The 15,000-nt window shown below is 43.5% G+C and overlaps 1 protein-coding gene across 1 annotated transcript in view; it reads right to left on the reverse strand.

Moving 5' to 3' along the window:
- Positions 1–3,131: 3,131 nt before the first annotated feature.
- Positions 3,132–15,000, reverse strand: part of gal3st3 (galactose-3-O-sulfotransferase 3) — a 57,958-nt gene continuing 46,089 nt past the window's right edge. The window contains exons 2-5 of the mRNA XM_063187132.1: positions 6,710–6,873; positions 5,454–6,053; positions 4,229–4,526; positions 3,132–3,633 (exon numbers count right to left, since the gene is read on the reverse strand). Of these exons, the coding sequence (XP_063043202.1) occupies positions 3,229–3,633; positions 4,229–4,526; positions 5,454–6,053; positions 6,710–6,795 (1,389 nt within the window). The 5' untranslated portion in view covers positions 6,796–6,873 and the 3' untranslated portion in view covers positions 3,132–3,228. The remainder of the gene's footprint in view (positions 3,634–4,228; positions 4,527–5,453; positions 6,054–6,709; positions 6,874–15,000) is intronic.

The following is a 15,000-nucleotide window of genomic DNA, read 5'->3' on the forward strand; positions in this document are numbered from 1 at the left end:
CCCCTTGCACGGGTGAGGCATAAATGCAATTTCGTTGTGTGCAGTGTTCACTTGTGTGCTGTGGAGTGCTGTGTCACAATGACAATGGGATTTGGAGTTTCCCAATGGGCTTTCACTTTCACTAAAATAAAAATGATGATGATTTGAGGCAATATCACATTATATGATGTGGTTGTCCTCTGGACTGAAGTGCAAGAGAACTTTAATAGGGCGTATCACGATACTGCGTCCTTGCATTGTGATTCAGTATTGTGACTCTGCGTATTGTGATTTCTTGCTTCGATACACTATTTTAACAGCCCTAGAGGCTACGCTCCAGTGCCGCACATTCCAAATGACCTGGTCTTACCTCTCAAATTCAACCAGGTGGTTTCCTGATTGGACAGGCATTTGGAATATGTGGCCCTGGAGCTTCTGGCATTACGGGACGAACACACCGTCACCGACAAGATTAAGCGACAGGGACTCGCTGGACTGTGTAGCAAAAGCGATACGAGTGATAAGCGACCCGATAATCACTAAGCATTGAATGATAAGCATTCCGACATTCCAATTGTCTGTGGCAGCAGTCGCCGAACCGCATCATAGCTCATTTGGGTAGTATTTCCTGAAGCCCAACTACAAACTGTCGCGCAAGTCGCTCAAATCGCCAGTCTCCAGCGACTCAATAGAAAGTCAATTACTACCGTCGCCTGAATCACTCAAGTGGTGTCTGGTCTATTCGTGCTACTAGATTATGCAAGGGTTTTTTGTTTACAAACATTCGTGTTGTGAGGAGGGACAAGATGCTAAGCAGCCAACCACGTCAGCTCATTTTTTTGACCGACAGCAGTTTCCGACTATCAGAGGTTGAACGGTGCGCAGCCAAGGTCGCACAGCCAGGGTCGAGCAGCCAGGGGTTGTTTACAAACGGTAAACCCATGTATATAATGTAGCTTCTGAATTCAAGCTGCCCATCACAGGAATTCAGGAGCCTCAAAGCTCCACAAGGACGGCTCACGGAGGACCGTGATTGAGGTGTGTGTGTGTGTGTGTGTGTGTGTGTGGGGGGTGAGGGAATTTTCCTTCCAGGGGAACCTCCACAGGTGCTCCTAAACACATACACATCTCTCAAACACATTGCACAGCTTCTTACTGCTTCAAAATATAAACATCTCCATACCCTGCTTTATAAAGTAAAAAAAAAAGACATAAAAAAAAATACATTTCTGGACGAGAACCCAAGACGTGATGGAGCAAAGTCTTGTATATGCTTCGGTAAAATAGGTAGAGGATTTTAAAGCAATGGTAAAGCATTTTTCTCAGTCATCCTCACAGGTTGGAAGCGGGATTTTCTTCCCCATGTGTCATTTTCGAGTAACTAGATAGGATAACTTTCAGAAAAAAAGAAAAAAAAGAAAAAAAGAATCTGAATAGTACCGTTGTAGTGTAAGGACAGAAACTAACGTCACTGTAAGGTTGAAAACGTGAGTATTGGTATTGCTTTAAAATAAACTCAGCTGACCTGTTACCTACCGGCCAAACAACAGACTAACTCGCATAATGTGTGCACAGGACTAAAAATGCGCATTCAGGTTCACTACCATTTCAAAGGGCCCCAAGTAGTATTTTCAAGTTTATCATTTATCACTTTTCTGAGTCAGCCATGGCTCAATGGTTAGAGGGCTGGCCTTTAGATTAGAGGGTTGCAGGTTCAAATCCCACCTTTGCCCGTACATTCATCCATGGATGAAGTGCCATTGTGCAAGGTACCTAACCCCACATTGCTCCAGGGAACTATGAATCTCACTGTCCTGTCTGAAAAATAATACAAATCCCCCAAAATGTATAATAATAATATTTGAAATGAATGCATCAGCTAAGTTGAATGTAATGATGGCACTTAGCTAGCCTGGGAACTCCCATACTGCCTTTAGTTCTACACAATCGTTTCGATCTGAAAGACAGTATGGCGAGGATGACTCATAACGTACAAGATCATGGGATCTGTGTCATAATGGCCAAGCATTCCGACCTTAACAGTTTCTCTGCCCAATCAGAGAGCAGGGCAGTGTGTCATAATAGCCAAGTATTCCGGCCCCATACGGAATTTACATAGGCAACTCCCCAGACCTAATCTCACTTGTGATTAGGTCTGGTGTTAACCAGGCAAGCACTTAGCAGGGCTGGGGTGAGTTTCTCAAAAGAGAAGTTGTTAGCCTGTTAGCAACTTCGGTAGTTGCCAATGGGAAAATGCATTGAAAACAACAAAGTAGCTAATGTAGTAAGCAACTTTGGTTTTGAGAAATTCACCCCTGGAGAGGAGGAGCAGAGTGCCGGTCTGCCTGTCTCCCTTCCACTTCTGCTTCCAACTTCCAACCTGCAGGAGTGGCTAAAGAAGAAAAGAGTACTTGCTATTGCCTTAAATGCTATGCTCTCTTTCTCTCTCTCTCTCTCTCTCTCTCTCTCTCTCTCTCTCTCTCTCTCTCTCTCTCTCTCTCTCTCTCTCTCTCTGTCACACACACACAAACATACTACACACACACCAGCTTCACTCCGGTAACACATTGCTTGTACAGGTGCTTTTCTGTATTGCTTGATGGGATGGTCTGTACCGCATATAAGGGGTGGAGGTCCAGAATAGGACAAGGGGATGAGATTGTCTTGTGTGTGAGTGTGAGCCTGTGTGTGTGTGGGACAGAAATGGAGAAAATTGGGGAAAAGAGAGAAAGAGAGAGGGCTGGTGGAGACATTTTGGCATAATTGGGGATTGAAGAAAGCTGTGTGTGTGTGTGCAGGGCAGCTGACACCTGGGAGGCCAAAGGGGCTAGTTGTCCCAGACTCAGGAAAAGTGAGTCCTAGAATTGTTTTCTCAAAACATTATATATACTGGGGAGGGGTCCCATTCGTATAACTTTGTCCAGGGTCAGGCCAAAGCTGTCAGCCCTGTCAGGCCCTGTGTTTGTGTCATAAGGAGTGAGCGGGATTTGACCATTCAGTACCATTGAGTTTCCTACAGTGATAGGCATCTTCAGCTGCCTCACCACAAGTGCATGTCCATTCCTTCAATAGAGTCCTCTCTCGTTCCAGAGAGCAACTTCAAAGTCTTGTTAGAAAGCAGAGGCCTGCTATTTTTCATTTCCAACCCCCCCCCCCCCCACCCCCTTTTCCATGTTGGTTCTATTCAGTTTTTGTTTGTTTTTAAATGCTTTTTTTGTAATTCTTTTAGTGTGTTCTTTGAGGTGCGTTTTATATCTTTCTCCTCTGTCTTTTGGGCCGTTGGAGTTTGGCGGGGGGCCGCGGGGTGGTGGCCCTGCGTCGCTGCAGCTGCTGCCGCGCGAACTGCGACCGCAGCAACAGCTCCGAGTAGTTCACCTCAGGCATGACCATCTTCAGACACATCTCCTTGGCCACTCTTCCCCCATCACCACCACCACCACCTCCTCCTGCTGCTGCTGCTGCACCTCCTGCTGACCCATCTCCTCCACCTCCCTGCTCCTTGGTGGTGTTGCTGGTGACGGGGAAGTCGTAGCCGACGATGGCCACCTTCTTGCTGGGCTGCCAGGGTCGCAGCTGCTTGTTCTGGATCTCTGTCGGGGAGCGCACCCGCGGCGTGTCCTCGCCGAAGCACTCGCGCACCAGCCAGTCCTGGGCCTGGACGAAGAAGGGATTGAATTGAAATGGATTGAATTTGTTAATAACGAATAGTTTCAATTCGATTTGATTTCAGCTGTGCAAGAAGAATTCACAATAGCATCGCACATCAAGCAGTCCCAGGCCTTGAGCGAGTTCAATTGAATTGAATTTTAGTGAATTTACTTTAGTGTGGTTGAATTGAATGTGAATGTCATTTTTAATTTCATTTCCGATGTGCAAGAGGAATTCTCGATAGCACTCGTGCACCAGTCGATACTTGGCCTTTGAAGTTGAAGGGCAGCGAATTGATTTTTTCTTACTTTAATTTCAGTGGTTTCTTTTTTTTTAGTCTTTCTATACATACAACAAAAATCCTCAAATTTAATTTTTGAATTCATTTCAGACGTGCAAGTGGAATTAACACTTTCCAACATCTATAACATAGACATATTCAAGATTTCATGCAAAAAAGTCCCATCTCTCCGCACATTTAGCTGATCGTAAGACAAGTACAGAGGTCTATTGTTTACTCAGATAAGTTACTTGTGTGGGAAGGAAACTGTTTCTTTTTTTACTTTTACTTTCACTTTTGATACCTCTGCTGGTTACACACCTTGCGCATGACGCGCAGCTCGCGCTCCAGGCAGGCGGGGCCCAGCTCCTCAAGCTGCCGCCACAGCGAGGCGTTGAAGTAGTCGTAGAGCGCCGCGTCCAGCCAGTTCCAGGCCCGGATCTTGGCCGGCAGCGTCCCTTGCAGCCGCTTGCGGGACTCGTCTGCACGCATGTTGAGCTTCAGGTACAGCAGGTCCTCCACCTCCCAGTTCAGCAGCCGACGGAGCAGCACCAGTGACTCGTCAAAGTGCTCGGAGATCATCACCAGCGAGAAGACGCTGTCCACGTGCTGCACGAACCTGCAACGCAATTGTGTTGGGCAGTCATGGGTAGGAGTGTAAATAATAATCGACATGTATTGATGCATCGATCCTACTGCCAAAGATCCAATGGAATCGCATTGTATCTTGGGGCATTCTTAAGTATCGAAAATAATCGCATCGCTGACCACTGCCCGATGCCCGATGCCCTAGCTGTTAATTGTGCAACATAGTGTAATAGAAGTGGAAAAGTAATTGGAAATCGAATCGAATTGAATTGAATCGTAACATATCATGGGGCATTCTTAAGTATTGGAAACAATCAAATCGCTGCCTTGAGAAATCGATATCGAATTGTATTGTCATGGAGACTGTGATTTACACCCCTAGTCATGGCCCGGGTAAGCGGTTAGGGCGTTAAACTTGTAATCCAAAAATTGCCCGTTTGACTTCCGACCAGCCAGGTTGGTGGCGGGGAGTAATTAACCAGTGCTCTTCCCCCATCATCCCCCAAAACTGAGGTACCCTGAGCAAGGTTTTGTGGAAAAAAAGTTTGCCGACGCCTTTGGATTTTTTCCTCCACCCTAAGCAAGGTACCGTCCCGCCACAATGCTCCCTTTCGGGCGCCATTGGGGCTGCCCCCTTGCACGGGTGAGGCATGAATGCAATTTCGTTGAGTTTCCCTGAGTTTCCCTGTTGGGCTTTCACTTTCACAATTGTTTGTTACTGTTACTGCACTATAGTGTGCAACCCTCGTCGGTCGGTGGTCTTTGCGAAATGTAATATAATGGAATATGGGATGAAATGCAGAATGTAATATCATGTAATGTAAGGTGATGTGATAATAAGGGCTGGCCTCCATTAAAATGTTCAATTACGCATTAATTACAGGCGTTGAATCATCATCTGCTAGTGATGTTGGCTATGGCAATGTTCTCGATTGTTAGTCTCTTTGACGCTACGAACCTCTTCATGTACTCGCCGTCCCCCGACGGCTGATGGTCCTTGTCCCCTCCAAGGTCGTAGGTCAGCGTGTTGCGCGCGTAGCCCGAGTCGGCCTCCTCGGGCCGGTAGTAGAGCTGCGGCTGCCTCAGGAACTCCTCGATGGAGCCGCTCGGCACGCGCTTGAAGCTGCCGCAGTGCGTGTTGTAGTAGCTGAACAGCGACTCGAACATCGCCGACGGCTCGCGCAGGATGGTGATGTAGCGTGTGCCATTGGGCATCAGCCGGCGCATCTCGCTCACGTTGAGCCGCGTGTGGCTGGTCAGGATGTCGGGCCGCGTGCGCGTGTACGGGTGCACGTTGCGCACGCTGAACGACTGCGGGTAGCAGAACTGGTGGCCGCAGCCGCTGATGGGCAGCGCCACGGTGAGGTTATGGCGCTCGGCGAAGCGGAAGAGGATGTTCTGCATGGTGGTGCTGGCCGTCTTGTGGGTCTTCAGGAAGACCAGGCTGGTGTGCTTGACGCCCGACGCCGTGCTGATGCTTATGCTGGAGGAGGAGAGCGAGAGGCGCCAGGGGCCCAGCGGCAGCGACGAGCAGCCCAACGTCAGGCTGTCAAGCGACCTGGGACAACACACACACACACACACACAGATACATTATAATACCCACACACACACACACACACACAGATATATTATAATACACACACACACACACACACACACACACACACACACACACACACACACACACACACACACACACACACACACACACACACACACACACAAACACACACACACAGATATATTATAATACCCACACACACACACACACACACACACACACACACACACACACACACACACACACACATACACACACACAGAGATATATTATAATACCCACACACACACACACACACACACACACAGAAATATTACATACACACACCATCCACACACAAACACACGCACACAGTGGCGAATCTAGCCAGTTTGAGGCTGTGGGCGGAGAAAAAGTCATAATATACACATATAATATTCTGTGTTTGGTGCAATTTTTCTTGTGTGTTTACTGTGACCGGAGGCACCTAGGGAGGAGGGATTTGGTTGGGGCCCTAGACAATTGCGGTTTGCCTAATGGAAAGTCTGCCTCTGCACACACACACATAAGTGGAGAGAGAGAGAGAGAGAGAGAGAGAGAGAGAGAGAGAGAGAGAGAGAGCGAGAGAAAGAGAGAGACAGACAGGCAGAGAGAAGGGGGAGAAAGCCTACCAGTTTAGATGTACTCCATGGTGAAGAAGCAGAGACACGGTGCTGATGGTCACCAAAATGAGGAAAATCTTCTTCTGAGACAGCATCTCTCTTTCTTTCTCTCTCTCTCTTCTCTATCGCTTTCTCTGTCTGCCTCCTCTTCCTCTGGCGGTGTGTCACAGTGCCTGTATGAGAAAAATACACAAAAAGAAACCAAAGAAAATCACTCAAATGTTCAATATGAGTACACCAAAGATTTGATATATGGTGGACTATAGGGGTGTAAATCACAGCCTCCATGACGATACGATACGGTATTGATTTCTGAAAGCAGGGATTCAATTATTTTCGATACTTAAAAATCCCCACTATACGATTCGATTTTTTCCAATTACATTTCCACCTCTACTATGTCATGGAGCTAGGGCATTGGACAGGTGCCAGCGATTCGATTATTTTTGATAAGAATTAAGAATGCCGCACGATACGATACGATACAATTCGATAATACTTCATTGTCAGCCTCAGGGATTAAAGCAAAAAAAAGTAATCTGACTGAACTTTTTTACCGGTTAGGCACCCGATCGAGTATCACTCCGTAACCCTACGAAAACCAATGTAGCCAGGCTCTGCCCTCATGACGAAACATACATGCAAGGAATGGTGCCAGAGCCAGCGGCATAGGCAGACGGGGCAGTCGCCTAGAGCAGAATAGGCCTATGTCTTGAGGGCGCCAGTAATACCAAAAAGTGCCACAAAATCAGAACTTCAACCAACATAAATCTTTACACTTCACATGAACAATGAATATTCATTATACACTCAGTAGACCTATATAGACTCAGTATGAGTGTACCTGTAGGTACTAGATCAGATGTGCTCAATCAGATGTAGGCCTACAATGCTATGTTTACAGATGCCAATTTCTAAATACAAAAAAAGGAAAGAGGGCGGGCAGGCCTAGGCCGCTCACCAGATTGACTAGAACTGGCCGAGAATGGAGGGATAATGGATACTATATCAGACTGCAAAGATTGAACTGAAATTTGGGGCATGTTTTGGTTATTTCCTCTTATTTCTACCCATTGTTTATGAATTGTTCACAACATCATGCAGAATGGATTCACAATGAATGCTGCTTCAAAATGGTAGCTGATCTCACAGAATTATTGACTTGGAATTGCAATGTGTTGATACAGTGACTGATCCCATTATGGGGTTTTTGTTGTAGTAGTAGGCTATATTTTGTCTTTCACATTAGAATGGGCAAACACTGTTCTGGTGAAAGCACTGGTGCGCATTGCTTGCAGTTGTATTTCTGACATTTAAAAAGCCCTGATCATAGCAATCAGAGGGAGAAAACTAGCTTTAATTATTTGATTGTTTTTCACCCTTAGGCCTTTTTCAGTTTTCATCCTGTTACAAATAACTTGTTGGCGTTTACAAACAGGGTGCGGTATGTCTACCTCTGTGTTCTACTGTTTTGAAAACTACTGGCTACTTTTTTGCTTCTCGATGTGCGGTGCCAAGCACACGCTTACCATTGATTTAAAAAAACGTCCCCGATTCTTCCTATGCGCACGTGTTCTACAAGCTGACAGGACGCAGCAGACACGACAGTCACAGACATACGTCTATCGTTTACAAAAGTAACACACTTTCCCAAGCTTGTCGCGCAGCTTTCCACTCGAATCAAGGCAAATCACCCACCCATCAGTCCTGAGTGCGCAGTGCGCAAATAGGCTAGAACTGAACTCAAACGAAACGCATAGTCCGAGTAGATGGGCACAGACGTTGAGCCACTCAAAAACAAGCGCACACACAACTGTTGCTGCTGCACACTATTCCAGTTAGCAGAAATAGCGTCACACAGTAACAAGCCTTGAAAGTGAAACAAACGTCGACACGGCATTTATCGACCATGAGTCCACCCATCAGAACACTTAGGCTAGTGACAATGGCCCCAAAATTTTGAGACACCCCAACCGGAGGTAGAACCAAACCTAACAATGTTTCTCCTCATCTCTAAGGTCTCCCATACATGAAATTGTTTCTTGACCCAAAATGATTTTAATGCTAAGCCTAAAGAAATGCACATTTTCATATGCACCACCAAACCAAAAAAGCACCAAAAATGTGACCTCTCCGTATGGGAGTAATGACATAAAAACTCATGTAGAAAATGAACAGAAACTCTGAGAGCTTTGAAATTAGGTATGCTGGTCCCCAAGGGCCAGATGTATCTGGTAGAAGTGGTTGGATGTGGATATCTTGACAAATGAAGTAGATATACACCTCTAATCACACACCTGAAATAGGCGGAAATTAGAAAAAAATGATATCTATACAAAATGTAATCATTTACTTTGTAATTGCTTTGTCAGACAATGTCATATGCACACATATTATATCTTGTTGGAAAGGGGAGATTGTACTGAATCTAGCAATACCAAATATGTATATATATTGTGAATATTGAAGAAGGTATATCGCTCAATGTACGAGGTGTCCAGAATGAAAGACATCTGAATGGAGATAGAGACCCTATTTCAATGCATTTTAGTGATGAGAGGAATGCTCACAACATCTTCAACAGTATATTACTTCAAATAAACTTACAATTGGTATGTGGTGCTCTAGATTATATTTCATGAATAATCAGATTAGGAATGCTCACAACCTCTACAACATATCATTCAATGTATGAGGTGTCAAAAAAAAAACAAATAAAATGAACCAGTCCATGTAGATATACACGTTTAAAGGTAAGTAATTAATACACCTTCGTGGTGCTGTAGTTTAGCATAGTGTATTTCAGTAGGCCTATAATATTACCAAATAGAGTGTCATACAACACAGCGAGGGAACTTCTATGGTATAAGGATGTTTGTTCTTCAATTTTCCTTACAATAATATAGTGTACCACCATAGATACACTGTACCATAACATTGCACTACTGTGAGGAATTGATAAGCCCAAAGCACCTATTCTAAAAGGCCATTTTCTGGTGATCTTTGACATTTCACTGTCAATCATTCACATAATTATTAGTGACAACATGGCTTACATTTGGACAGTCAGGAAAGGAGCCAGAGATAGAACTATGTACTATATTTTTTGAACACAGGCATTTCTGTCCTTCACAAAAATGAAAACAGAGAAAACAAATGCATACAAATTATAAGGATACAAGGAGAGTATTATGCTACAGTCCTTAAAACAAAACATTAAGAACAGCTTTGTTTGAATTTAAAACTACAATCATGGAAAACATTTGGAGGGTTTGCCCTTGACATGGATTTGTTTACCTCGGCCTACTATCTGGAAGGTGCGTCAAAAGCTTAACAGCACAATTTGATACTTGGTACCAACAACAAGCCTTTCTCCTGAGATCTTAGAAGTAGTTGTTAAGCTTACTGCATTAGATAGCTGAGACCCATCCAATTGAATGTTAAAACATTAAACATTGCATTACATTTTCCTGACAGTTTTATCTAAAGTTACTTACAAAACATATAATAAACGGCAACAAAGAAACAGGGTGTCGGGAAAATACAGAGCACAGGCATACTGTAAGTTCAGAGGGATGACCAAACGCTTGTGTCAGCTGGTAACTTGTCCGACTATTGGGGATTAAGTTACCTTCTATTAGAAGGCAATGCCAGACCGTTTGTGTTTCAGTATCATGAAGCAACATTAGCCTACATTTTAACAGTTCCTTCCAGTGGATAATTGCGCTAGTCCATTGCTTCCCAACCTTTTTCAACTTGGGGCCCACTCGAAATTGTCCAAAATGTTCGGGGCCCACCTCTGTCCCAATTAAGAATAAAACTCAAATAAATCAACAACAACACACCAAAATATGATTATAATTTGTAGAAAATGATTTCAAGGCCCACTTGGAATACCTTCAGGGCTCACCAGTGGGCCCTGGCCCATAGGTTGGGAATCACTGTGCTAGTCATTGAGCAAAATTGTGGCATGTCATAGAACCTGAGTTGCATATTGGGTCAGGTACTGTCTGATTTTCTGTAAAACACAAGTAAATGAGGTGATGTATTCAGTAAATTATACGCAGTCATCAATAATACCACCAAGGTTTATGGCAACCGTTTCTGTGGTAACAGTGGTCAACCTTGTGTACAGATTGATATAATGGCAGATGATGATGGTGGTCCTCCATCCATGTGAACAGGTCAAGACAACTGTTTATTGTCTGCATAGCAGGGATACGAGAAGCAAGGGGAGTATAACATCACCCAGTGAGATAATATACAGTATAAATGGCAAAGAGAGGAGGGACCTGCACAGAATATCTTGACACCCCTGAGGGGATTTGAGTTGAGGACAGTTATCATGTCTACCATGACATACTAAAGGAATGCCCAGTGTTGAAGGATTTCAACTTAGAGCGGTCTGCACCTGATGCCCATGTTTAAGAGTTTAGTATGGAGTGTGCTTTGACTAACTGTATTGAAGTAGAGTAGAGTAAATGCAGAGTTAGGTGGTCTGTCCCTTTTGCTCTCATAAGCCTTATTCACAATAAATTGTACTTATTGAAAGCAATGCACTAGAGAGAACATAATCTGTCATGTACGTATGTGTAACAGAGGCTAACTAGCAGAGTTGGCGTGGAACGTTAGTAAACCTCCCTCCCAATAGCCTCATCACAGTGTTGATGCCATTGGGCTGGGGGACCGGTCCTTTAGTCCAGCGTTACCCTACTGTGCCTACCATTTCCGAGTCGTTGTAGTTGACGAGGTGACAGGTTCGCGTCCCCAAGGGGGACGGACTGTGCAAGACGACCTCCGCACATATGTAATTGCTAAACCAGAGACCAAGATAGAAGATGTCAGATTTCCATCACTCTTCTCTCTATCTTCATGTGGTTCACCTGTTTCTCCCTAGTACATGATGTAGCAGCTGGATTGAATTGGAGTTAAATTGAGTGGAGGCAGAGGCAGGCTTAGTGACTGTTGAAATGTAGTTCACCATCAATTCATAAGGACAATAATGTATTTGACAGTGTCATTTGTTTTAAGTCCCTTATTTTCATGAACAGGCCATATCCATACCTCTCATCCAATTTGCCAATAATGACTTGCCAAAATTATATTCTAAAAAAAAACCCACAGTGTTATCTGAGACCAGATGAAGGAAACCGTGAGACATCCTAGTTCTTGGTCAATACAGCCATAGGCATTAGTCATTAGGTGTAATCTCACCAGTAGGCTATAGATATGGCGATGTATAACTTTACTAACACTTAATGGCAGTGTCATGGCAGGAAAAGGCCGATACAGGCAGAAAGTGGGTTAGTAAAACTATGAAGCCATTCATTGGATATATTTGCTATTCCTCATCCCTGTTTATTACAGTTGGCTCATGAAATAAAATTCTGAAGCTACACTATATTTAAAAAGCTTTTGCTTGCTACAGTCAGACACAATCACATATCAAATATACAAACACATATCGTGTCCTCTATAATCACAGCAGACCAGGTTAGAGCAGGACTAAAACCCATTAAGCGGATGACATCACCAAAGACATGTACTGAATTGGATGAGCTACTGGAAAATGTATTGAACCTGAGTGTACATCTTATAAGGCACCAACTATGGAAAACATCATGCATGTTCCCAAAATGCCACATCCAAAAAAGCCCTCACTTCACACATAATGAAGAGAATGTTGCTTCCGTACATACACTCAGACCCCAGGTAGGTAAGCCATGCACTGGACCTAGTACAGTTTGCATACCAAGAGAAGATTGGAGTAGATGATGCCATCACAGACGTGCTGCACAGGACATGTAGTCATGGTCCTTGACTTTTCCAGCCATTTCAACTTTTCCCTTCTTGTCAATGTCTGTTATGAGACTGTTAGCATAAAATCTAATTCTCTGTGAATGCTTTGGAGAGATATGACTCACTGAAGTTTTAGTGATCAAAAAACAAACACATATATGTTTTCATTTGTTCTGACCACAAGGCGGGCCAAAAGTTTGCCATGCCCGGGCCAGATTTGGCCTGCAGGCCTTTGTCTGGAAACCAAGGCTGTAGGCTGTATTAAGGAGGGGCAGGAGGGGAAGTATAGGAGTCTTGTGGCTTTGTGCATTGGTGTAAACTCAACCACCTACAACTCAATACTTCTAAGGCCAAGGAGATGGTGGTGGAATTGTTGAGGTTCTAGTTAGCTCTACAAACAGTCTCCATTGAGGGTGATGAAGTGGAGATTGTAAGAACATGTACTGTAAGTATTTTGGAATATACCAAGACAATAAATTGGACTGGTCAGCCAACACAGATGCAGTGTACAAAAGAAGTTAGAAGGCTGTGGTCCTTCAATGTCTGCAACAAACTATCAGACTGTGGAAGCCAGTGTATGTCCTTTTCTGTGCAGTGGTGTGCTGGGGAGGGGACACAATGTAGTTGGTGCTAGGGGACTTTGGCTGGTGAGATAAAAGCAGATAAACAGATAAAAGATCTCTTAATAAACTGAAGAACACCCACTCGATAACACCATTATAGGATATTGGAAATGAAAATCACTTCACCCAAGAGCTATCCGAAGTGACCCCTCTGCATAGTGTTTATTCTATTAAGTTTACTTAAATCTATATTCTCTACCTAAAATGCAGAGTTTTCGAGTGATGTAAGTCTGATGAGCTAGCTGCATGGCATTAGAACTAGGTGGCATCACTGCATTGTCCAGCTTTACAATAGCCTACAGATGTGCAAGCAATACAAGAGATTTTGATAAATATGTGTATATTTTCACCCTAATCTGATTATTCATGAAATATAATCTAGAGCACCACATACCAATTGTAAGTTTATTTGAAGTAATATACTGTTGAAGATGTTGTGAGCATTCCTCTCATCACTAAAATGCATTGAAATAGGGTCTCTATCTCCATTTAGATGTCTTTCATTCTGGACACCTCGTACATTGAGCGATATACCATCTTCAATATTCACAATATATATACATATTTTGTATTGCTAGATTCAGTACAATCTCCCCTTTCCAACAAGATATAATATGTGTGCATATGACATTGTCTGACAAAGCAATTACAAAGTAAATGATTACATTCTGTATAGATATCATTTTTTTCTAATTTCCGCCTATTTCAGGTGTGTGATTAGAGGCCTATATCTACTTCATTTTTCAAGATATCCACATCCAACCACTTCTACCAGATACATCTGGCCCTTGGGGACAAGCATACCTAATTTCAAAGCTCTCAGAGTTTCTGTTCATTTTCTACATGAGTTTTTATGTCATTACTCCCATACGGAGAGGTCACATTTTTGGTGCTTTTTTGGTTTGGAGGTGCTTATGAAAACGTGTAAATTTTTTAGGCTTAGCAGTAAAATCATTTCGGCTAAGAATCAATTTCATGTATGGGAGACCTTAGAGATGAGGAAAAACATTGTTAGGTTTGGTTCTACCTCCGGTTGGGGTATCTCGAAAACTAAGGCACTTTTGGGCCAATTGTCACTAGCCTATCTGCTTCCCAGAACAAGACGTGGCTCTGCCAGGGATAGCCTATCCGTGACCCAAATGCAACCCATGTTTAACTTATTTCTTGAATATATATATAGGCAACAACAAAGTTAATCTGATATGAGTACAGATGAGACTGTGAATTATCCGCTGTCAAAAAGACAACTAGCTCTACACGCAGCCAGTCAAACGCGCTAAACTATGAGGATGAAACGCATGGTAGGCTATCCTAGTTAGCTGCCATAGTCGTCCCATTGGGGCTATGAATAATGCTAGTAAGAGTCACAATGCTTAAAAGGCAAACCCATCATGAAAAGGACATCATACGCAGTCGAAGTAAACTATTCATTTTTTTTCTAAATGTCTGCCACTGCAGGTACAATGATATGGAAACGTCACTGCACTTTATACATTGTATTACAATTATTTTCTTTTCTGCCATCAGCAACAATTTTGGCTATTTTTTTTTTTTTTAATCTCTCGCGCTGCGCTGCCACAGAATTGTTGACCGCTCGTGTAGGCCTACTTTTTTTGGAACACGGAAGAACAGGGGATGACCCAAAACTAGGCTACTGATGAGTGAATGTTGTATCACACCGCCAATGGTGGAGTGTATAACTACATCCGTACACCAAACACACCTCGTCCCCTTCTCATGACCAGGAGTGCTCTCGATTTGAGTTCAGTTGGAAAGTAAAAAATGTAGGCCTACATTAATTGACATAAATTATACGGACGGAAATCCGTCCAAACGAAAATCCAGTTGACGGAATTCCGTCGTAGCGACGGAAAACTT

The sequence above is a fragment of the Engraulis encrasicolus genome, chromosome 21 (genome assembly GCF_034702125.1).
Source record: "Engraulis encrasicolus isolate BLACKSEA-1 chromosome 21, IST_EnEncr_1.0, whole genome shotgun sequence".
NCBI classification, from domain to species: domain Eukaryota; kingdom Metazoa; phylum Chordata; class Actinopteri; order Clupeiformes; family Engraulidae; genus Engraulis; species Engraulis encrasicolus.